Source organism: Schistocerca nitens, chromosome 8 (assembly GCF_023898315.1).
Source record: "Schistocerca nitens isolate TAMUIC-IGC-003100 chromosome 8, iqSchNite1.1, whole genome shotgun sequence".
NCBI lineage: Eukaryota > Metazoa > Arthropoda > Insecta > Orthoptera > Acrididae > Schistocerca > Schistocerca nitens.
Genome location: NC_064621.1, coordinates 301,718,972 through 301,743,054, shown reverse-complemented (window position 1 = coordinate 301,743,054; position 24,083 = coordinate 301,718,972). Strand labels below are relative to the sequence as shown.

At 38.0% G+C, this 24,083-nt stretch overlaps 1 protein-coding gene across 1 annotated transcript in view; it reads right to left on the bottom strand.

The window, feature by feature from the left end:
* Nucleotides 1–24,083, bottom strand: part of LOC126199242 (katanin-interacting protein-like) — a 349,391-nt gene that overhangs the window by 174,999 nt on the left and 150,309 nt on the right. The window contains exon 8 of the mRNA XM_049936035.1: nucleotides 1,936–2,077. Within this exon, the coding sequence (XP_049791992.1) occupies nucleotides 1,936–2,077 (142 nt within the window). The remainder of the gene's footprint in view (nucleotides 1–1,935; nucleotides 2,078–24,083) is intronic.

Sequence of the window (24,083 nt, the reverse complement as noted above, 5' to 3'; positions counted from 1 at the left end):
TTCTTCTTGAAGTCTGAGGGTATTTCACCTGTTTCATACATCTTGCTCACCAGATGGTAGAGTTTTGTCAGGACTGGCTCTCCCAAGGCCATCAGTAGTTCCAATGGAATGTTGTCTACTCCGGGAGCCTTGTTTCGACTCAGGTCTTTCAGAGCTCTGTCAAACTCTTCACGCAGTATCGTATCTCCCATTTCATCTTCATCTACATCCTCTTCCATTTCCATAATATTGTCCTCAAGTACATCGCCCTTGTATAGACCCTCTATATACTCCTTCCACCTTTCTGCGTTCCCTTCTTTGCTTAGAACTGGGTTTCCATCTGAGCTCTTGATATTCATACAAGTCGTTTTCTTATCTCCAAAGGTCTCTTTAATTTTCCTGTAGGCAGTATCTATCTTACCCCTAGTGAGATAAGCCTCACAGTATCGAGTAAAAATTTCTTTTCAGCTAAGGAGGGCTGGAAATGTGGGCAAGTGGAATGTAGACTACAGGTAACCCATTTATGAGTATTTTCAGGTTACCTACTCTGGTAACTTAGAGATTCTTGTTGTGTGGCAGACAACAGGTATTAGGACAAAACTTAATAGATTAAAAGAAAATCCAACCCTTGGCCTAACAACATGCTTCCTTCACTCAACGTAGGGAGCCTGAAGTGAAATGCCATGCTTAAAAATTCCTGCAGTTAAAAAAGATTGTACTCATGGAATAAACATATTTACATGGTGTGCTGATTTCACATTGACGTAATTCAGTTTTGTTGCAGTTTTCTATACAAACTGCTGAATTTATATATTTAAACAATGGTAACTCCAGTTTGGGATGTAATAAAAATAAAATGTAAATGTCATGTGACTGGGGCCTCCCGTCGGGTAGACCGTTTGCCGGGTGCAAGTATTTCGATTTGTCGCCACTTCGGCGACTTGCGCATTGACGGGGATGAAATTCTGATGATTAGGACAACACAACACCCAGTTCCTGAGTGGAGAAAATCTCCAACCCAGCCGGGAATCAAATCCGTGCCCTTAGGATTGACTGTTGTGCTGACCACTCAGCTACTGGGGGCGGACATGGGATGTAATGAAATGATCATATGGCATTGCTGGCCAGGATGCCCCAAATGGGGAAGTTCGGGCGCAAATTGCAAGTCTTATCGCAGTCGACGCCACGTTGGGTGACTCACATGCCGGTGATGAGGCTGAAATGATGATGAGGACAACACAACACCCAGTCCATGAGCGCAGAAAATCTCCAACCCAGCCAGGAATCAAACCCAGGCTCGCTGCATGGGAGGCAAGCACGTTGCCATCCAGCTATGCAGGTGGACTCCAGTATGGGATAACAACAATGTTATCAAAAGGATAGACTGCTACTCACCGTATATAGGTGACACTGAGTCACAGAGAGACACAACAAAAATACTGCTATGCATTTAAGATCTCGGCCAAAGGGTCTTATTTTAGGGTAGGAAACACACACATGTTAACACAAGCACAGCTCTCTCTCTCTCTAAAACACACACACACACACACACACACACACACACACACACACACTACCACACTACAGTAGTCACAGACAGCCTTTTGGCAAAAAGCTTAAATGTATTATCACACCATTATTTTTCTATTGTTAAACCATCAATACATCTTGTACGCCAGCTTTTGATGTGTTACATGTACACCTTTCTTCAAGAAACCATAGGACCAGGGATTGATTTGTGATTTTAAGAAAGAGAGAAATAAGTATACTAATAAGATAATTTGTTGTACATAACAATATATTTATCACAAGTGCAAATATTTTTCTTGTTCATTGTGTGAACAATGATATTGATATGTATTTAACATTTATGAATTTGAAGCAATTCATGAAATAAGTGGGCCTGATAGCTACAGAACACAAATTAAAGGTTAATGTTTAAAATTGCATGCTCACCTATAAGTGCAGGGTGACCCCAGTTTTGCAAAAGATTTATTTCAATGATTGATCCACTAAGACATACATCCATTCCACTGACATCAAAAATAGTTTCTGCAGGCGGTAAAAGCTGCTGGGCACATGTGAATGGTCGTTCTTCCTAGTGGAGAGAATTATACAGAAAAATAATGATTCATTGATTCAATCATTCACACACTGTGTTCCACTAATTGCATCATAAAGGAGAGCTATCAGGGATGAACAAGTAAATTATACATGAACTGGCAGAATCAACGAATGCAAATACTTCAGTAAAATATGCTAACAAGCAATTATGACCAGTTCTAATCTACTTGCACTGATAATTATGTGAATCATTTCTAGGTTACATTACTGACATGCAAAAAGTAGAAACTTTGGAAAAAGCCATAGTTCTTCCTATTACACTGCTTAGCTATTTTTATTCAGCTGATATTTCACATTATGCATTTATGTAACTTTACACAGAATACTATTAACTGTCTATATATCTATATAGAAGTAAAATTAAGACCTGTTCAATATGAGTTAGTTCCATGTTCCATGGACCATTTGCATGATAAATCATAATTATGTGGAATGAGTTATTTTATATTCACATCACAAATTATTTTGTAAATGTGACTTTGACTACATACTCATCATTTACAAGGCTGCTTAAACCCCCCTCTTTAAACACTACAATAATAGAAATTCTTTCACAGAACAAGAGTTGTCAAAGAGATATTTTTGTAGTTTGCTTTCAAATTTGACTTTGCTGTCTGTCAGACATTTCATATCACTGGGTAAGTCATCAAAAATGTTTGTTGCAGCATTGTGCACCCTCCTTTTGTGCTAAAGACAACATTAATGTGGTGTATTTTTTTCTGGTTTTGTAATTATGTACAGTCAACAAAACAAAACTATTCCAGGTACCTTCGGTTGTGTACAGCTCGCGCCAGTGGAAATGCAACACACACTGGCAATCGTGGCAGTGCCACATGTAACACACTTTTAGCAGTGTATTTGTCCCCTTCTTATTGCAATGAGTTTACCTATACGTATTTCTGGTTTTCAGTTACTGTGTATAATTACTGCTTATTATTTTATATATACACTATAACACTTACTTTTATCTGTTTGAAATGCCAAAATGTTCCTGCCTGGGATATACAAATAAGAGCAGAGCTGTAGAGTTACACAGTAGCAGCATGGCAGCATTTGAGGATGTGTATCTATGGAGGTAAAAGTACACTGAACATAACACAGTGCCCCACAAATTAGTGTATCATAAATTGTCATTTACAGCTTGTATGTCCCAGTATACAGAGGCCACCTGAGATAGCATCATGGTATTTGTCCAGTTTGATGGTTTCAGTGCATTGTCCCAATAAAGTGAGCCTGGTCACACGAGCTGAATCATTCAGGAACAGTTTTTGCAACAGGCTGACGTCGATGTCATTGATTGGTCTGTTCGAGTCCCAGACTTCAATCACATTGAAAATTTGTGGGCCAAATGAAGCATCACACAAGCTTACACTGGCCGACACCAGTTCTCGGATTTAGTGTTGGAAAGACAGCAGAGATTCCAGAGGCTCACCACCTCCATGCCTCATCAGATGAGACACTTAAGACGCCAATGTTGGATGGACCTCACATTGGTAGTTATACAAAATCTATCCAGGAAGTAACAGACGAAAAAAAAAAAAAAAAAAAGAAAAAAATAATAATAATAATAATAATAATAATAATAACACTCTGGGAAAACTAAATTTTTACATACATTTTAAAGGTACACTCTACACTACTTTTCTACATACTTGCCATTCAAATTGAGGCATTTATCATACCAAGGCACAAGTTTTTCAATACCATCTCTGTAGAAATCTACCGCCTGCAATTGCAAATACTGGTTTATACTAGCATGCAGTTCAGCATCATTCTCTAAGTGTTGTGTAGCAATACCATGCCTTCACTGCTGGGAAGAGGTGGTAGCCGCTCAGCACAAAATCCACGCTGTATGGTGGAGGGTCAAGCACCTCCCATCCAAAACCCATAGAACCTCTTGGGTATGTATGACCGGCCATTTGTGGACATACATTGTCACGAAAAAACAAAACTTTTGAACTAAGCTTTCCAAGATACTTGTTTTGTATTACCAACCTTAAATTTGTCAGTTTTTGACAGTACCTCTCTGATTTGATTGTTTGCCATGTTCAAGGAAACCAATGAGAAACTTCCTGGCAGATTAAAACTGTGTGCCCGACCGAGACTCGAACTCAGGACCTTTGCCTTTCGCGGGCAAAGGTCCCGAGTTCGAGTCTCGGTCGGGCACACAGTTTTAATCTGCCAGGAAGTTTCATATCAGCGCACACTCCGCTGCAGAGTGAAAATCTCATTCTGGAAACCAATGAGAATCACTCCTTTAGAATCTCAAAACACAATAGCCACGATCTTTCTTGCTGAAAGCATTTGCAAACATTTCCTCGGTTTCTTGGGAGACTTTATGTGTCCTCATTCCATAAACTGCTTTTTTGTTTCACAATTGACATGATTCACCCAAATCTCATCCCCAGTTATAATACGATCGAAAACTTTCATACAATTTTTCTTGTAATCTTCGAGGAAGGCCAGTGCTGCAGCCAGTCTCTGTTTTTTGTGGTCATCCGTTGATTTTGGGAACACACTTAGCACAAAATTTGGGGTAACCAAGCTTCTCTGCCACAATATCATACACCAAATTCTGTGAAATTTGGGGAAAATATTGAAGTTCTGTAATCATGAAACAATGATTTTACACAATTTTTGTTGTTCCTTCTGATCACCAGTTTATCAGTCACACGACTAGACCTACCACTGCAGTCTCCATTGTGAACATTGGTATGGCCACTTTTAAAATTAATGCACCATTGCCTCATTCAGTTTTCATTCATTATTCCTTTTCTGTACAAAAACCTAATCACAGAACACACCTCACAAGTGGCAGGATTTTCTATCGTAGTTCACATTTTTAACATGTCACAGAAAGCGAGCAGCAGAGACACAGACCACATGCTACAATTGCTGAATGCGTACTTAGTGTAGGAATGTTGTGACTCCAAGACAGTGGCTGTAGCCTCGCCAACCGCTGCGACAGACCAAAACATCTGTTACTTTATAGACAGCTCTCATATTAAAACATTTGATAGAACTGTAGGTTTGTTAATTGGAAATCTACATGGAATCATTGCACTTTATGTTTTATTTATTGAATTCATGCTATTTAAGAATAAATGTAAAATTGAAGAAAAACACAAACAAGTCAATTTGAATAGAAATAGTGTCGTAATACAAGATAATCAGAGAAAACACTTAATATTGACTAACATAAGAATAGGTAAACTCTAAAGTAGTAATGTTCTCTTCCTTACTATCTGTCCAACATTTCCTGCATTTATTCTGCAAAAGAAGTGCAAGCAAGCCATACAAAAGCTCTTTTTCAAGCTAATGTTCTTCTGGAGCCCAATATAGCGTTACATATGCTGTGCCCATTTCTCTATGTTAGTCTACACAGAAATGACCACTTCAGGATATGCATTCATTGTTTTCTTCCCCTTCAGACTGCATATCTGCAGCATTAATCTCAATTAAATTTGTATCAGACTCCGAGTGACTGCCATATTTTTCCCTTTTTCTTTTTCACGAACAACACTTTCCCTTCTCTCTCGTGTGATTTGCTACAGTTTTCATATCTATGAACTATTTCAAAAGTTCCCTTTATGGAGACGATGTTAGCTACTTAACAGATTCAGAGCATGTTGATTTTACTAGATCATATGGCTCTTGATGTAGCTTGCTGATTCTGGGAGCTGGCCAGATATCAACTGGATCCAAACGTACTCTGTTGTTTGCATCTTGTATTTCAAACTCCTGGAGTACTGTTAAATCATTGTCTCTGGGTATACACTTGTTATACTGGAAGAGTCCCATTCCCCAGTGATCGTTTATAAGATTTTCCATTGTTACTGTTCTCAAGTAGGCTCCTCCAAATAACCTCATAATCTAGTGTAAGGTTGCTATTTGACCGTAGTTACTTACCCACCAGGTTTCTATTTCTTGAGGGTAATGCATTTTAAATTGACTAATGAATTTTATGCAGGGAATGGGGTGATAAACAGATGACGTGAAAATTGTTTTCACTTGCTTTGTCTGTTACATAAATGTGATATGATGCCCAACAAGTATTAGTAAAAACAGGATCATCAACAGATGGCTTCCAATGTTCACAAAATTGTCAGACCACTTAGTGAAAACATGAATCTGAATCCAGCTACTGGGGTGGCAAGATGAAGTTACCCTAATATGAGACAGACTCCAGTTACTAGGGTGTCAATAAAGTTACCCTAATATGAGATATTGTGTCCTAATATGTGAGCTGGCCTCACTCACAGGTTGCAAGCAGAGCTGAGAATTTGCAACATTGTACCCAGTGTCAGCTGGGGTCCTTTGGTTAGGAGCCGAGAAGAGGGTCTCAACCAGAGATCCTGTTGATTTTGTGATGGACATGGCTGCAGATTTCTGGACCTGTGTTATGGGATGGAGAGTTGTAGGACTCACCTTGATAGGTCAGGTGTGCAAAATGCAAAGGAATCAGCTACTTGGGTATTGGAGTACTTCCAAACGTGTGCATGTTATTTCCTTAGGCTAGGTGTTTGTTGAGTTCCTCTGATGAATGCTCGGCAGTCAATGTGCAGAGAGAAAAATCAGAACATGTAGAAAGTAGACACACTTCAACTGTCAAAATTTTAACAATAAATTGCTGACGTATCCGCAACAAAGTTCCTGAACTAACTGCGCTCTGGGAAAGTTGTCATGCTCAAATTATTCTCAGGCTCAAGAGCTTGCTGAAACCCAAGGTAGAAAGCTGTGAAATATTTAGCAAGAAATGGAACATACACTGAAAAGACAGATTAGGTGCCATAGGAGAGGGAACATCCACTACTGTCAACAAAAAGATGGTGTCTATCAAAGTCAAAATTGAGTCTGACTGTGAAATTATTTGGACACAAGTAGCAGGACTAGCATGAACTCAAGTTCATTATCAGATTTTTTACCAGCCACTTCATTCCTCTGTAACAGTGTCATATTATTCGAGGAAACTCTATGCTCTTTAGTGCAAAAATACCCAGAAATTCCCATGTAGTATTAGTTGGAGGAGACTTTGATCTACCAAGTATAAACTGGGGATCTATAGATTCACTGCCAGTGGTACGGGCGGACAGTCTTGTGAAATACTTTTGAACATATTTTCTGAAAACCGCATTGAACAACTAGTTAGACAACCCACACACAATGGAAAATTTTGGAACTTGTAGCCATGAACAGGTCTGACCTTATCAACTGTGTCAGTATACAAGCAGGGACTAAGAATCATGACATCATCACAGTGACAATGTTTACTACAGTTAACTAATCCATCAAGAAGGCTAGGAGAGTATTTATGCTAGAAAAAGTAGACGAGCACTTGCTAGCATCCCACTCACGCAATGAATGATCATCATTTAGCTCCAATATGATGGACATAGAGGAATTATGGGCAAAATTTAAATTGATTGTAGATCATGCTCTGGAGACATTTGTCCCAAGTGGATTAAGAATGGGAAAGACTCTCTGTGGCTTAATAATTAAAATTGGAAAATACTGAGGAAATAGAGACTGTCGCACTCTTGATTCAAAAAAGAATGCACAAATGTTTACAGGCAAAAGTTAGTAGAAATTCGTGTGTCTGTAAGATCAATGTACAAAGTATACAACAACTTCCATTGTCATCCCTTAGCAATAGATCTTGCTGAGAACCCGAGAAAATTGAGGACATACATAAAATCCCTAAGCAAGTTGAAGACTTCTATCCAGTCACTCATCGATCAGTCTGGAGTAACAACAGAAGACAGGAAAGGAAAGCTGAAGTTTTAAATTTAAAGTTTAAGAAACTGTTCACGCAGAAGGACTGTACAAACATACTGTTGTTTGATTGTTGTATAGACTCCTTTATATAGGATATTCAAATAGGCATCAGTGGCATAGAGAAGCAGCTGAAAGAGTTGAAAACAAATAAGACACTAGGTCCAGTTTTACACGGAACACTCTGCAGCACTGGCCGCTTAGCTTGCATTTATCACGAATCTTTAACCCAGCATAAAGTACTTCACAGTTCTTGAAGATATGGTGAGTCTGAATACAATAAATTTCTTTGAGACAGAAAAGCTTCTGTCTGCAAATCAGCATTGATTTAGAGAGCATCATTCATGTGAAACTCAACTTGGCCTCTTCTCACATGATATCCTATGAACCCTGAATGGAGGACAACAGATAGATTCCATATTCCTAGGTTTCCAGAAAGTGTTTGACATAGTGCCCCACTTCAGATTGTTGATGAATATGTGAGTGGCTCAAATACTATTTAAGTAATAGAACCAAGTACATTGTCCTTGACAACGAGTGTTCATCAGAGACAAAGGAACAGTCACAAATGCCACATGAGCGTGTGATAGGGCCACTCTTATTCCTTGTACGAGTGGAAAATCTGATGGACAGGGTGAGCAGCAATTGACAACAGTTTGCTGATGAAGCTCTGGTGTACAGGGAGGTATCATTGTTGAGTGACTGTAGAATGATACAGTTTGATTTAGATAGAATTTCTAGTTGGTGTGATGAATGGCAGTTTCTTCTCACTGTAGAAAAATGTAAATTAATTAGGATGAGTAGGAGAAATGTTCAAATACAGCATTAGTAAGGTGGTGCTTGGAAAAGTCACATTGATTAAGTATCTAGACTTAACACTGCAAAGCAATATGAAATGAAATGAGCATGTCAGGTACATAGTATGGAAGGAGAATGCTCGACTTCTTTTTATTGGGAGAAATTTGCGAAAGTACAGCTCATCCACAAAGGGGATGGCATATAGAATGTTAGTGTGACCCATTCTTGAGTACTGTTTGAGTCTTTGGGATCCCAACCAAGTAAGATTACAGGAAGACATCGAAGCAATCCAGAAGCACGCTACTAGATTTGTTACCAGTAGGTTCTATCAGCACACAAGTATTATGGAGATGTTTTGTGAAGTCAAATGGGTATCCCCAGTGGGAAAACAACATTCTTTTCATAAGGTACTATTGCAGAAATTTAAAGAACTGGCATTTGAGTTCAACTTCAGAGTGATCTACTGATACTAACATACATTCTGCATAAGAACCACAAAAATAAGATGCAGGAAATAAGGGCTCATATGGAGGCTTTTAGATAGTGTTTTTCACCTTGCTCTATTTGCAAGAAGAACAGTAAAGGAAATGACTAGCAGCGGTATGTTGTACTCTCCACCATGCACTGTATGTTGGCTTGCAGATATGTGTGTTGATGCTGATGTAGACTGTCACATATTAGGATACCCATGTTATAACATATCAAGAATAAGCTATCTTACACTAGAAACCTAGCTTCATAATAACACTGCTCGGTTTGAAAGACAACTCATTATAGTCAATGAAAAAATACTTTTTGAAGAATATAATCATATGAATATTGTTGCATCAGATACTCAATTTCAGATATTAAAGTACTACATGCACATACACTCAAAAAATTTTAAATTCAACACTTTTAAAACTAGGATTTTAGACTACGTCCAGCTCTGTAATGGTCTTATTGTCACTGCTCTATGTTTCAGGCAATGTTCTGATACCTCCCAACAGAGCTCAACACTTACTTTAGTCAGAATCTAGCTTTCTCACATTAGCAAACTCTCCCATAACATGCACCTTTCCTCTATATTCAAAATAACTTCAGTAACGATAGTATCGTTTTGGGTAAATAAAAAACAATGTCAAAATGGAACATAAATAGTCATTTTCTCAAATTAAATTGAAATTGTGGTAAGGATAAACATAGTGCATTCCGTCATATGGTACCTGTCGTTTTGTACCCGCACACAACTGACATTGCAGAGTTCTATTTTCCTTAAAAATTATGGAGAAATGAACCATACTTTTCAGTTGGAAAACCATATTCTACACTTGTTCTGTCAGTTGGTAGGTTGTGCAATTTTGTACCTGCTTATCAACATGCATGCGATAGAATGCATACCTACTATGTTCCAAAATGCTGTGCATACAAAGAGGATTTTCCAGTGCTCATCCATCAGGTTCTATTAGTGTTAAAAAAGGTAGGGTCATGTTTTGGATAGCCCTTGGGCTAGGGACATTTGTATACCCAACAAAAAGATTGTCTTGTGTCACTATCCTACAGCACAGGGTCACAGTATGATTAAACACTTCCTCCAACTGTAGGCAAATGGAGCAAACTGATTGGTTCTTTTTGCATTTGATGTGGTCTATGGTGAGCTTGATGGCACTTATGCATGCATTATTAGTTAATGGGCATTTCCTAAGAATACCTCACAAAAGGCTTTTTTTTACCATACTTTCATCATCACCTGCAGACCAAAACCCAGTCGAGGATACCATGATGACTATGCCTAGCAAATGGCTGAAATCTGTATCATACATTTCTAAGATCCTGATAGCAACCAATCTTACAAATTTTCTTGATATCTTTATATATTTCCAAGATACAGAGGTTCAAAGTTACCCTACTTCTACACATGAAATCAGGTATGAGGTGAAATTCAAATAATAAAAAACCAAAACAAATTGCCCAGATTTTAATAGTATACGAGGTCCATTCAAAAAATTCTGGAACTTTGTCCACAAAATTTTTCTACTCTTAACTTTTACTTACTCTGAATGGTCTGCTTCGAAATACTGCACTGCACAATTGATACGCCGTTCCCAATATTGTTTCCATTTCTGGAAGCAGCCTTGGTATGCCTTTTGCTGGATCAAGCAAAGTGCGGTTTCTGAATTTTCTTTTATGTTGTCTATTGCGCAAGTCTTCATCCTTTCAATGGGATTTTCAGCTTTGGAAATAAAAACGAAGTCCACAAACACCAGGTCTGGAGAGTATGGAGGATGGGGCTGCACAGTTATTTTGTTTTTTGTACAATAGTCCTGCATCAACACGGGATGAATGTGTGGGTGTGATACGAATTGTCTTGCCACATTACAGGTCGTTTCCTTCTCACATTTTCTAGCAGGTATCACAACATGTCTCGATAGTACCATCGATTAACAGTTTGTTCCTGTGGCACAAATTCATGTTCAAAGTCAAAGAAAACTATCTGCAAAGTTTTGAAATTTGAACGGATCAGAGAAGCTTTTTTTGGTATTGGAGAACCATGTGAACCATTTGTAACACCGAATACAACTCAAGCACTCATCACCATAGGCATCCTGAATCATTTAGTGTGTCTCTGTAAAGGTTTTCTTGAGTTTCACAGAAAATTTAATGCAGATGTGTTGCTCCACTAACTCTACATCTTGAAATTCACGAACTGTGTGACACAACGTTCTATTCAATACAGCACTCAACAATAACCAACAGGCATATAACAATGAAACTTCCGGCAGTTACATATTAAACACAGGCATGTGCAGGGATGCCAATCAAATTTTGTTCCAACCCACTATTGGTGCAAAATTACAAACATTCCAGAATTTTTTGAACAGACCACATATTCTTTAGGCATTTACCTAGAAGAATGATCTCCCCATTTTCAAAAATCTTTACCATTATCAAGAAAAACCGCAAAAATTTGTCTTTTGGGTTCCAAACCACAGCAGCGTATTTGAGACGACTATATGCACAGCAAATGACTGTAATTTTTATGATGTGTTCCTAAGATCCTGGTCTAGGGGAATCTTGAAAATTTTCTTCATCTGTTTTCCAGATACAGAGGTTCAAAGACCCTACTTTTACACATAAAATATACACGTAAATTCAGTGTGAAGTGGAAACATAGTTTATAAAGTGACTTAGCATAGAAAAATATGCTGTAAAGTGTCTCTGTTATCATCTTGGAACCCCATGCAAAATTTATTTGTCGTATAACCCAGTTTGAGTTGTAAAATTTGTTTTGGGTTATTTCAGTTTGACATAAGTAAAGTATTTAAATTTTACAGACCAATACATTTATATACATATTAATTATATGCCCTGCTGCAGCAGGGAAAAGAAGGTAATCAGCAGACAAATGCTCCTATCAAAGTAAAAAAAAAAAAAAAATGTGAATATGTTCCTGTTTATTTAAAGACTCTGACTGAAAAGTGGAGTACCAAGTGCTTCATTCTGTCTTTGCCAGCATCTTTACAAATATTCCCAAAAAATTTAGCATGCAAACACATTTGCACTTTTTATGCTGAGAAAGAGGAAGACAGTAGCAGAGTAAAAGAGGTGGAAAAGTAATAAATACTAAAAGATAGTAATAACGAGAAAGAGGAATGGAGGTAGGTGAGAGCCAGTGATAATGAGAGACAGAGTGTATGACATTGACAACAATGAAGAGAGAGAGATAGTGATAGTGAGAAGAGACAGCAGTGATAGGAAGGAAACGAATGTATATTGGCAATAAAAGAGAGCAAGAGGGAGACAGTGACAGTGAGAGGAGACTATAGTAGTAGTACAGAATGAAGGGAAGTGTGGCTGTGACACGTAAGACAATGACAGACAGACACAAAGCGATAATGACAATGAGTTGAGCTGATTGAGTGTGTGAGAAAGGGCTACTGGGAGTGGATGAGGATGAGCAACGTACAGAGATGGAATAGTGGGTGTGAGTGAGTTACAGTTAGGAGAGCTTTTGTGCGTTTGAGGTGAGTTGCATGTTAAAAAAAGTGCAAATATATTTGCTTGTCAAAATTTTTGGAAAAAATTTTAAGGGGTGCTGAGAAAGGTAGACTGAGGCAACTGGTACCTTGCTTTTCAGACAGAGTCCTTTAAATAAACAGGAACATATTCGCATTTGTTGTGCTCCAAAAGGAGCACTTTTCAGCTTCTCTCTCTGTGATTATTACACACATCTAACAGAATTTTAATAAATATAGTCTGACACAATTTAAATGTCTTATTCATATCCATTACGTTGAGTAGTCGAATTTAAGTTTTCCCAGCATATTTGTAATTTTACTTCAAGATCAAAATTTATGACCTCACTGTTAAATATTTATTATCTTACTCAATTTAATCTTAATGATTTTTTTCTGCTGCAGCTGCTTTCCTGTTCTGCCTGCTAATTCTGTGAGTAGTTTCATGCATATAGACAAAACTTTCTTTGGTGCAAATTAATTTGGATCTGACCGTTTTCAAAATTGAGAGTGACAATGAAGTTTAGCATTCCTGAATAAAAGGACAAAAGGTTTGCTGTTGAGCTTGGCACTTACCTTTGAGTGCATAATCTGATAAAAATTGTACCACTACAAGTTTCTTTTGTGTCAAATAATTGAATATATTTATAATAATTGAATATATTTTAAATATATTTTTCCCACGTGGAATGTTTCCCTCTATTATATTGAATAGTTATTCAGTTAGTTACTCTCTCCTGCATATGAATTATGAGCTTTGTAAAAGATAAAACTTCTGCCAGGAGTCTCATTGATCTAAAATCACTTACTCCTCAACACAATATTATTCTCTCTCTCCCATAAAATGAATTCTTTTAAAATCATTTGGATGAATTTTGTTTGTTTTTTGATACAGTGTTTTTAGCTCATACTACAATCCCATGAAACCTCAGTTTATCTTGGAGAGTATTGTGATTCACACAGTCAAATGCCTTACATAGTTTGCAAAAATGTCAACCGACACTGTTTTGTTATTTAATGCCTGCAATATTTGGCAAGTTAACATGTAAATGGCATTCTCATTGTCAGTAGATCAACTCCTCTCTGAAATCCAAACTATGATTTCCTGAGGATGTTATTGTTGCTACGGTGGCACACTATTCTGGAATACATCAGCTTCTTAAAAATTTTGGAAAATTGTATTAGTAGTGAAACAGGTCAGTAGTTACTGATATCTCTCCCCTATTACCTTCACATAGAGGGATTTAACAATGGCATGTTTCAATCTGCATGAAAAATTGCCTTGAATTAGTGATGCATTACATGTTTCAGATAAGACAGGGCTTATTACATGGAACAAATCTTTAGTGCTCTGTTGAAAACTTTCAGAATAAGTATTTACTTATTTATTTTTAATTTCTGAAGAGGAGTTGCTGATAGTTTTATGTGACTGAATTTTATGGAGTTGCTTTTTCAACAAGCTACTGTGATTTTTCTCTTGAACTGTTTGTCCCTGCATTTTACACTAAATTTAAGAAATGATTATTATACATATTTGCTGCCTGTGGCACATCATTTAGAGTATCTCCATTTAGTGATGTTATCATGTGCTGTGGTTGGCTGTCCTGTCTCTCATTTCACTACATTCCTTACAGCCTTAAGTCTGGTGTTGGAATTACTATTTCTGACTTAATGTGCACATTACTTAATTCAAAAAACTTTTCTTAGTAATTTTGAATAGTTTTTTTTTCCATGCTGCTCAATGCCCTTCCTGATTAGCATACGCATAAAGCTATTTTCCAATAATGACATGAATTCATCATGGAACAGATTAAATTTTTGTCAGCATTTGGTTCATTATAAATACCATCCAAAGTGATCTCTTGTAAACTGTTCTTAAGAAGATTTGTTCTGGAGTTGCAAATTATTCTGCCTGAATTCCACTGAGAAGTATCAGTACCATAAGGCACTACCTTATTTATCTTCATTAACTGTGCATCACGATCAGAGAGGGCATTTGCTATTAGGTACTGTATACAGTTATTTTCTTGCTTTGAGCTTTACCAAAGAAAACAGTATCAGTTAGGGTCCTACTGTCTTTATCCAACCACTTTGGAAAGTTAATTACTGGAATCAAATTGCAGGTTTCCAGATAATTTTACCTACTAGACCAGAATCTTTTAGAAAATCTACACTGATATCACCACAGACTATTAACTGCTTGCTGCTGTCCAGCACATAGCATGGCAAGGAAACAAAATTACTCATAAACAGTGCAAAATTTCTTGATGAGGATGTATATACAGCTACAATTAAAAGTGAACTATTTTTAAATATTAATTTGCAAGCACATGCTTCTATGTGCCGATCACTACAAAATCTATTTGTCTCAATGTTTTTGCATTTTATTGTACCAGCAGTGTAGACTGTAATTTACAACCACTTGTCAGAATACGCTGATACATTGTATAATGAGTGGTTGAAAATGAATATGTTACTTAGTTTTGAACATTTCAGGATTTGCTATTTCGTGTCTGATGTCTTCTGCCAACCTATTAAAGGCTTTTTCACCAGAATATAGAAGGTCATAGTGCTCACAAAACAGGGACACACAGTATACATGGAAACACTTAACTTCTAGCATTCTGGAAGCAAATTTCACATTTTGTCCTCAATTCCCTTTATTACGAACCAAGAATATCATTTACAATTACATATAAATTGGCACATGAGTGTATGATTTCAAATGGTTCAGAAGAGGCTTCTGCAAAAAGTTTAGTATTAGCTTGATGTACCGCTCATCCTGTACACTTCTGTAGAATAAATACTTTTTGATCTTACTTGTACTCTCACAGTAGATTATGCAAGGTCAACATAGTGACAGATATTTCAAAGTGCAAAGTTTATTTCTTTAACCTATCCACATGTTGATGCTGCCATATAAGATTAAATGAATTAAATAAGTCTGGTTTCATGTGCCATGAACTACAATGATAAATTGCTTTAATGACCCTGTCCTCAGGAAAGATGACGAGAAGAGGCACTATATATCTCTTTGTCAGAAATAAACATAGAATATGGATAAGTAAGATATGTGACACAAAAATTGTCTTAATAACGTAAATATTTCAGATGCTGGCTGCTGACATGGAAATGAGAAAAATATCACTGTCTAAGAGATGATGTGAGTGCTTTGAAAGTGATGGTACTGTTAATCTTTCTAATATTTGCAGTGTATGTATCCAGCCACAAATTTGCACAGTGAATTTCTATTGTAAAGTAAGTTTGCATACGATACACAGGAACCTATACAAGGACATGTGAACATTAATACTGGTGAGATCATATGTCTTTAACAACAAATATGATGTATCACACAGCAACTTTGATCACAAGCCTTTTTTAGGTGTGTTTTAGCCTTTTAGTGAAATAATGCTCTTTGATGTGCAAGGTGCCCCTCGTTATAGAAGAATATGTAGTGGACTGTTAAGGCAGCCAGTCCACAGTGACGGGTAGCCGAAAGGGCACGCATCAACTCACGCCGTCTGGCGTTAAGTCTGGAACAGGATACATGATGAATGTGATAAAGAAAAGAACGTAGCTACTAGAACACTTAACTTTTATATCGTCCTTTGGTATACAGCATTCTTGATGATACAAGTTGAGACTCTTTAGATTCATGAAGTAACTAATGGCGCCTTGCTAGGTCGTAGCCATGGACTTAGCTGAAGGCTATTCTAACTGTATCTCGGCAAATGAGAGAAAGGCTTCGATCAGTGTAGTCGCTAGCAATGTCGTCGTACAACTGGGGCGAGTCCTAGTACGTCTCTCGAGACCTGCCTTGTGGTGGCGCTCGGTCTGCGATCCTGACAGTGGCGACACGCGGGTCCGACATGTACTAATGGACCGCGGCCGATTTAAGCTACCACCTAGCAAGTGTGGTGTCTGGCGGTGACACCACAGAATAAATATCTCATAAGATTCAAAAATAAGCAATTTTTGTCAATATAATGTAACTGGATAGATAAAAAAAATCTACTCAGCAAGCTGTGGCAGGAAAACACACACATAAAAGAAGGTTACATTTATGTAAGCTTTCGGAGCCAATGGCTCTTTCTTCTGGCAGCGGGGTTGAAGGGGAAGGAAAAGGGGTAAAGGAAAATGACTGAAGAGGTTTACGCAAGGTAGATTTTGGAAAAGTCTCTGAGAACCACAGGTCGGGGGAGATTTACCAGACAGGGCGAGAAGGAAAGACTGGTTGTTGCGGACAGCACTGGATGAGGTTTGAAAACGTAAGGGATTGAAGGTGGAAGACAGGATAATATGCAAGACAGAGATTACTGCTAAATCAATGTGCATGAGTTAATAAGAAAAAAAAAGCCAAGTGCACTGAACGTAACAGATGTGGGAGGGGGACGGTATAAATCAAGAGATCAGAAAATGAAATATGTAGAAAACTATAACGGAGTGAAGAAAGTAGTAGCTACTACGAATAACTGCTGAGAACAGAAGAAATTAATGTAAATTAAGGCAAGGCGGGTGGCGAGAACCAAGGACACATTGTAGCACTAGTTATCACGCGCAGAGTTCTGAGAAAGTGGTGTCCGGGGGAAGAATTCAGATGGCGTGTGTGACGAAACAGCCACCGACGTCACGACTGTTATGTTGTAGAACATGCTCTGCAACAAGATATTGTGTGTTGCTGGTACACACCCTCTTTCTAAGCCCATTTATCCTAACTGGTAACTTGGTGCCAGTCATGACTAACTCGATTTGGTAAGTGTAACTGTCAATGAGCAGTTTTTCAAACAGATCAGCTGTACTGTTATGAGAAATTCTCTGCCTCCATAATTATTAATCTTTGAGTAGAACACTTTCAGTGGACCGAAAACCCACTTCTTTTTTTTTATATATGTAGACTGTACCTTCGTTGTATTTCCCCATACCACTCAGAGTTTGAATTTTTTACCTGCCCCATATCAGCTCTCTTCTCCTAAAGATTAAGTTAACTTATGAATATGAGTTGTCTTCCTCAATACTGTACTCAAAAGAAAACACTGAGTTAATGTGACATAAGTATATAGGAAAAACTGATTCACACTACTTTCTATCCCTATGATATTAACTGCCAACAGGTGGTTCAGTGCAAATGGAGTACATCAAGTTTTAATGAAGTGGACCCACACATTTTCTGATCCAATAAGATTATCCATAAGTGAGACCATCTTTCAAGTCCACCTTTCACCTATGATGTTTCACTGTGCAGGAAATTTGCTGCCTAGTTTCTGTTAGCCTATAATTTCAAAATGGATATGAAAGCATTTTTCTGTAACTCTGCACTGCATTTAGAGCTTCATTTATTAAGATTTCTACTGAGTTTACATAAGATATATTAGCCTGAAAACTGCTGTGAGAACAATAGCTGTAACTACACAGCTTCTGTGACATCTACAGACTGTGTGCAATGTTTCTCCACTACGGGTATGAACCTGACCACTTAACATCCCACTCAGAGTGACCCTCCATAATGGTGACAGGTGTGACTATTATGTACATCATAACTGCTTTGAATAAGACGCATCATAATCATGTACTAAAGACAGTGCCTAGTGGATGTAGCGATCATTCCTGGTACCTTAATTTCTTTCTTTTAACAGATCAGTGTTTCTTGTGCCATGCAACACTTTCTTGGCTTGAGTTTCTTTTCCCTGGTACACTGCCTGCCAGTCCAGTGACACATCTTTTTATTTGCACAAAACTTACAATTTCATAGCTTACCTTTCCTGTCTCAGTTCTAATTACTTCTGCTGCAACTTCATTATTTAGAATTTCCTCTTAGCAACTCTGAACTAAATGTTTGTTAACATCATGTCATTGTGTTCTAAAAATCTAGGAGCTTTTTGCCTCTTTCTTGATCCAAATATACCAGCTCATTTTCAGTTTAGGTGGGTGCCTCCTGCTCAAGCACTGAAGTCTTCCATTAACATGTTTCTTTGTTATTCTGAGCAGTTCCTCAATTAGATCATACATATCTGAATTTTGCCATTTTTTTCTGTTAGTTGGTGCAAAAGAAACTTGTATTGCATATAGATTTACAAAACCAGCCTTGAGTTTTATCATCAGTACTCAAAAATAAACATGATAGGTATGAATCAAAGTGTCCTTCCATTTACCCCTTAGAATGAGTATCCCATCTGATTCTGATTTTTCTTTCCTAACAAAAACTGCTGATCAGTCATATATTCACAATCCAGCTGTCACAGAACTGTCACTGTATGTTAACAAATTGTGTATAACAGATGACAAATTCCACAAGAATTATCTAAACATAAGTTGACAATGTGCAAGAGACATTATTTTTAATACAGAATGAGTACCGTATTATTTAAACAAAGTATGCCATATCTGCAGTAGATAAACTGAATCACGTATGTCATATGACTGTGAACAAACCACCAGTCAAGTAAATGACCTGATCCTACTTCGTTAAGACAGTATAGAATGTGGCACAACATCAATAAGAAAAGACTACATGGTAAGTTTCTCACTCAGAAATCACATTTGAAAGCTGACTGTTTATGACAGGATCATGTTATGCCCTGTGTAAGAAGGAGAAATGTCTATGAGAACATTTCAAATTTTGACAGTGCCAAGAATGCAGCCTATCAAAACTAACATTTATTGTTCAACAGTATTGCTGTTCATGTTAGCTGATATCCCCCACCTGTTTTGAGAATTGGAATTGATGGGTTCAGACTGACCAGACTCAATCCCATGTAGGATCTCAATGGCCTCATGCAACTAGCACCAGAGAGAACAGAAATATTTTTCATTCTGCCGTGCAGGATGTGTCTCAAATCAGGAAATGGGCTTCTTTGCAGCAGAGCTAGTATCCATATGGACAGTACAATGATGCATGGAGCATCACAACATAAGCACAATGACCATTATTGTGGCTTGCTTGGATGTGCCAAAAAATAGAGGCATCGACAGTGGTGCATTCATTGACACCAATGGATGCAGGAGAGGCACCATGTCACGTTTACAAATCTGATTCACACAGCTGATAATATATATGGGCAGCAGCTGTTATGTTACTATGGGAAGGTCGGTAGCTGTGCCCTATCTTCGAAGTCTCCATGAAATATTTTTCACCAAGTTACCACAAGAGTGTTTCCTGACCTACCTTAATAATGAGGATGTTTGACTGTTACACTGGCAGGGGATGTTTGACTGTTACACTGGCCAGCACAGTCCCTAGATCTCTCACCCACTGAAAACATCTGGCCATGGATCGCTGAGAGACTGGCACACAGCACAAAAAGATTGCGCCTTCTCAACTCGCAGATTACTCTGAATCCTTTTTTTGCCTGTTTCTTGGTTTCCATTCCAATCTGAGAGCTAGCTGTGTGAGGCTAAAGTCAGCATTAGATTCACATTGCAAAATCATGTTATTATTATTGTGTTGAATAAACTTTGTTTTGAATGTAAAGCAGAGTATTTGGAGTGCTGTAAATACACAGTAAGTGAAAGCTTAAAACTGTGTGGCAAACAGAGTTTCAATATCACATCCGTGAGTTTCACGTTACCATCTGTGGTATCAAGCACGCCTCCCAGGTGGATTCAAAGCTTCCAATTGCCATAGGCTTCTTCATTCTCCTTCAACACTCCACTAAGGCACTTCCATGGTGCAGTGAGACTAGCACCTTTGAGAGAATGGATACAGCAGGGAGTTAGTTACCCACAGTCTCACAGTTGTTGCAGAGAATGAATTCTCTTACAATTCAAGGAGTTCACATAGAGTCAACTGTGTATGATAGAGCCAAACTATAACCTGGATCCAGACACAAGCCTGGAAGCACTAATCTCGCAGTGCTATGGGAGAGTTACTGTAGAGTTTGAAAGAACGTGGATAGGCACCATGACAAGCTGGAGCTTAGAGTAAGTCCCCGAGGGAGTCTCGGATGGCAGTTATAGGAAAACATGACCTGTGAGTCCTGATCCTGCATACAATTTCAATTTTACATATATAATCGACACATATAATACACATACAGTAAGGGAACACATTCTCAGTAACAAGTATGAGGCTGCAGAAAAGTGGGTCGCTCTGCTGTAAACAATCTCTTGAATGTGCTAGTCCTCAGCAAAGTTTGGAAAGAAAGGAAAGAAGCTTGAAAATGATCAGTGAAGTACACTCACATTGTTCCATAAAAACACAGGAGAACTGCCGGATATCAGTAACTTCCTGCCACGATATTTCGGCGCAGAGTCTTCTGGCCATCTTCAGGTGAATGCCACTGTAGTAGTACTGGCGAGTACGCGCTGAGCTCCGCTATTTAATGCCTTCTGAGGTGACATTGCGCATGCGCTACTCAGTGTGCGCGTTCATAATGGCTCCATGCGCTGCGCCTCGCGTCCTCCACTGTGAAAGCCTGGCGTATCGGCGTCAGGTCGATTTCCATCTTTATGCAGATAACTACGTCAACTACGAAGTTCCTTTATAACAGAATTTCAAGCAGAGTTCAGCTGATAACCGCTATCTCGATTGATGAGAGTCTCGTTGTCAGACAATCTTATTTCCACAGATTCATTGATACTCGAGCTCCAAAAGTTTGATGTATGGGCCAAAATTTTTGTGTCATTGTAATTCATGGAATGGTCTGTGGAAATACAATGTTCGGCGATTGCGGACTTGGTGGGTTGGAGAAGGTGAGTATGCCGTTGGTGTTCCACAATGCGTTCCTGCACAGTTCGTGTTGTTTGCCCTATATGATTGGCCGCATTCACACGAAATTTTGTAAACACCTGGTTTACGCAGGCCCAGGTCGTCTTTAACGGATCCCACCAGTGATGAAATTTTGGAAGGAGGGCGAAAGATGACCCTCACTTGATACTTTCTCAATATTCTGCCTATCTGTGAAGAAATATTCCCAATAAATGGTAGATAAACAGTCGACCTGAAGGCCTCTTCCTCTTCCTTGTTCCGTCGTTTGTAGGTATTCATCACTCTGTTCACTTGCCTAGGTGAAAAGCCATTCTTCAAAAATACTTTTTGCAGGTGTTCCAGTTCCGCTTGAAGACTGTCGGTATCAGAGATAGTATGGCCACGGTGGACCAAGGTTTTGGGAACGCCCATTGTTTGTGCTGGATGGTGGCAACTAGTAGCTTGTAGATACAGGTCTGTATGAGTGGGCTTTCTGCACACCGAGTGACCAAGTGTGCCGTCACTCTTCCGTCGCACCAAGACGTCTAAAAATGGCAGACAACCATCTCTATCTCCATGGTAAACTTTTTGTTTTCATGTATGGAGTTCATGTGACGTAAAAATTCTTGGAGACGGTCCAGACCATGAGGCCACACTATAAAAGTGTCGTCAACGTACCGCCAAAATACTGTCGGTTTAAAAGTGGCAGAGTTGAGTGCTCTCTCCTCAAAATCCTCCATAAAAAGATAGGCCACCAGGGGAGACAAAGGACTCCCTATGGCGACACCATCAGATTGTTCGTTAAATTCATTGTTAAATATAAAATATGTAGAGGAGAGAGTGTGCTCAAACAACGCTGTAATGTCTGCACCAAACATATTGCCAATGAGGTGTAGTGAGTCCACCAGAGGCACCTTTGTGAACAGTGAAACCACATCAAAACTAACCAATAAATCACTACATTGCCCATAAAAGAAAGAGAGCCTAGTTCAAATCCCAATCAAGCACACAGTTGTAACATGCCACATGAAATCTGCAAAATTTAATCTCCAAATAAAGCAAAGGAACTCATCTTCCCATAAATATATACTTAGCGATTATAACCACTGCATGATATATGTACCTGAACTTTGAGCTCTCTGGTCTCTGTCAATTTAGCAGTGGTAATTTGATAAACTGTAATATTTTGGCACATACCCTGTGAAAGCTTTTTTAATATGATTCCACTATTAAGATCCATTTATCCAACTCATGCAAAGTCCTAATAATTTAAGTATCAAGGAGACCGCTCACTGAAAATAGAAGAGTTGAGATGTCAATGAATCCTTTAAGGGGAGACGGAAGACAAGTGGGCCTCAAAAATTCGATTTTTAGATTTTAGCATATTTGAAATGCCTGGTCCTTCCTGCATGAAACAGTTTTAGTTTTATATAAATATGACAATTTTTCTGTGAGGTATGATGGTTTTCCTGACACTCTGCGCAATCTGGCATTTAAATGCCATGCCTTCCTTTTTGCGCCATGCAGAGATAATGCACAGCATTTAATTAAATGAAATGAAATTAATTCCTTATTTAGAGACCTTTGTAAAGATACCTTGTTGAAGAAATGTCTTCATGGGAAAACCCAAAATTTAAATGAATGTGTGAATTCTGTCATTTAGAGCCAGCTACCGAAAACTATTTGTTCAGCTTACAACCCTCAAATTTGGTGTTTATGATGCTATTTTATGCTTCAATGATGGTGTAATTAGAAAACTGGATGTTTTCGAATTATTGGGCATATAAAATCTAGTGGAAATACTGCAAAATCCTTGGTGCAAATATATAAAAGAGAGAATCCTCAAAGCAGATATTGATAATTTAAGATGCACAAAAGAAGTCAGACAGAAAGGTAGAGGGACCAAGAGAAGAAAAGAAGATCAGTACGATTCGGATGATGCTCAGTATGGTGCAGGAAAATATTAGCGGTAAGTAATTCTCATTAATAACTATACTATAATTGCAATATTAAACTTAAAATGTGTTTTTTTTTTTTTTAGGTACCATTATTTGATAAACTAATGGGGTTAGAAACATGAAATTTGGTCAATTTGTACTGCAGATGTTAATAAGTTATTGCAAGTAAATTGAGAACCACCAAACAATCATAAACTCCTTTATAATAATTAATGTACAAAAAAAGTTAAATTTTACTAATGAAAGACTAATTTTTTTCTTAAAAACCATAAGAGGTATTATGTTCATTTTACTTGTTAATTGAGGCATGTATGTTATATATATGCAGTAAAAATTTCATTGTTTCATCACTTATAAATAATTCTTTTGAAAAGTGTACCGATTGAAAGGGTAAAATAGCATTGGCAGAATAGGGATAAAAATTGCCTTCCGTCTCCCCTTAATGATGTAAAATACACACACACAGCTGTGCACCTTACACTGTGTCAGCTGAACACGCAATGTCAGTTCCGATAGTGGTATTGTATTTTTTTTTTTTTTTTTTTTTTTTTTGAGTGTGCAGGGGGGGAGGGGGGGGGGGTTACCAGGCATGCACACATGCGATCTTGCTCATTAAGGGATTTTTCCAAAAACTAGCACGTTTTCAATCTTTTTTTGTACATCTGTGAATGTCTCAATGCTTATATTATCTGCTAAGTGGTCTCCTTTCTGCTTAAATTATTTACATTTTGCCAGAAGTTTCCTTAACCGAGTCTCAAGCATAATAACACA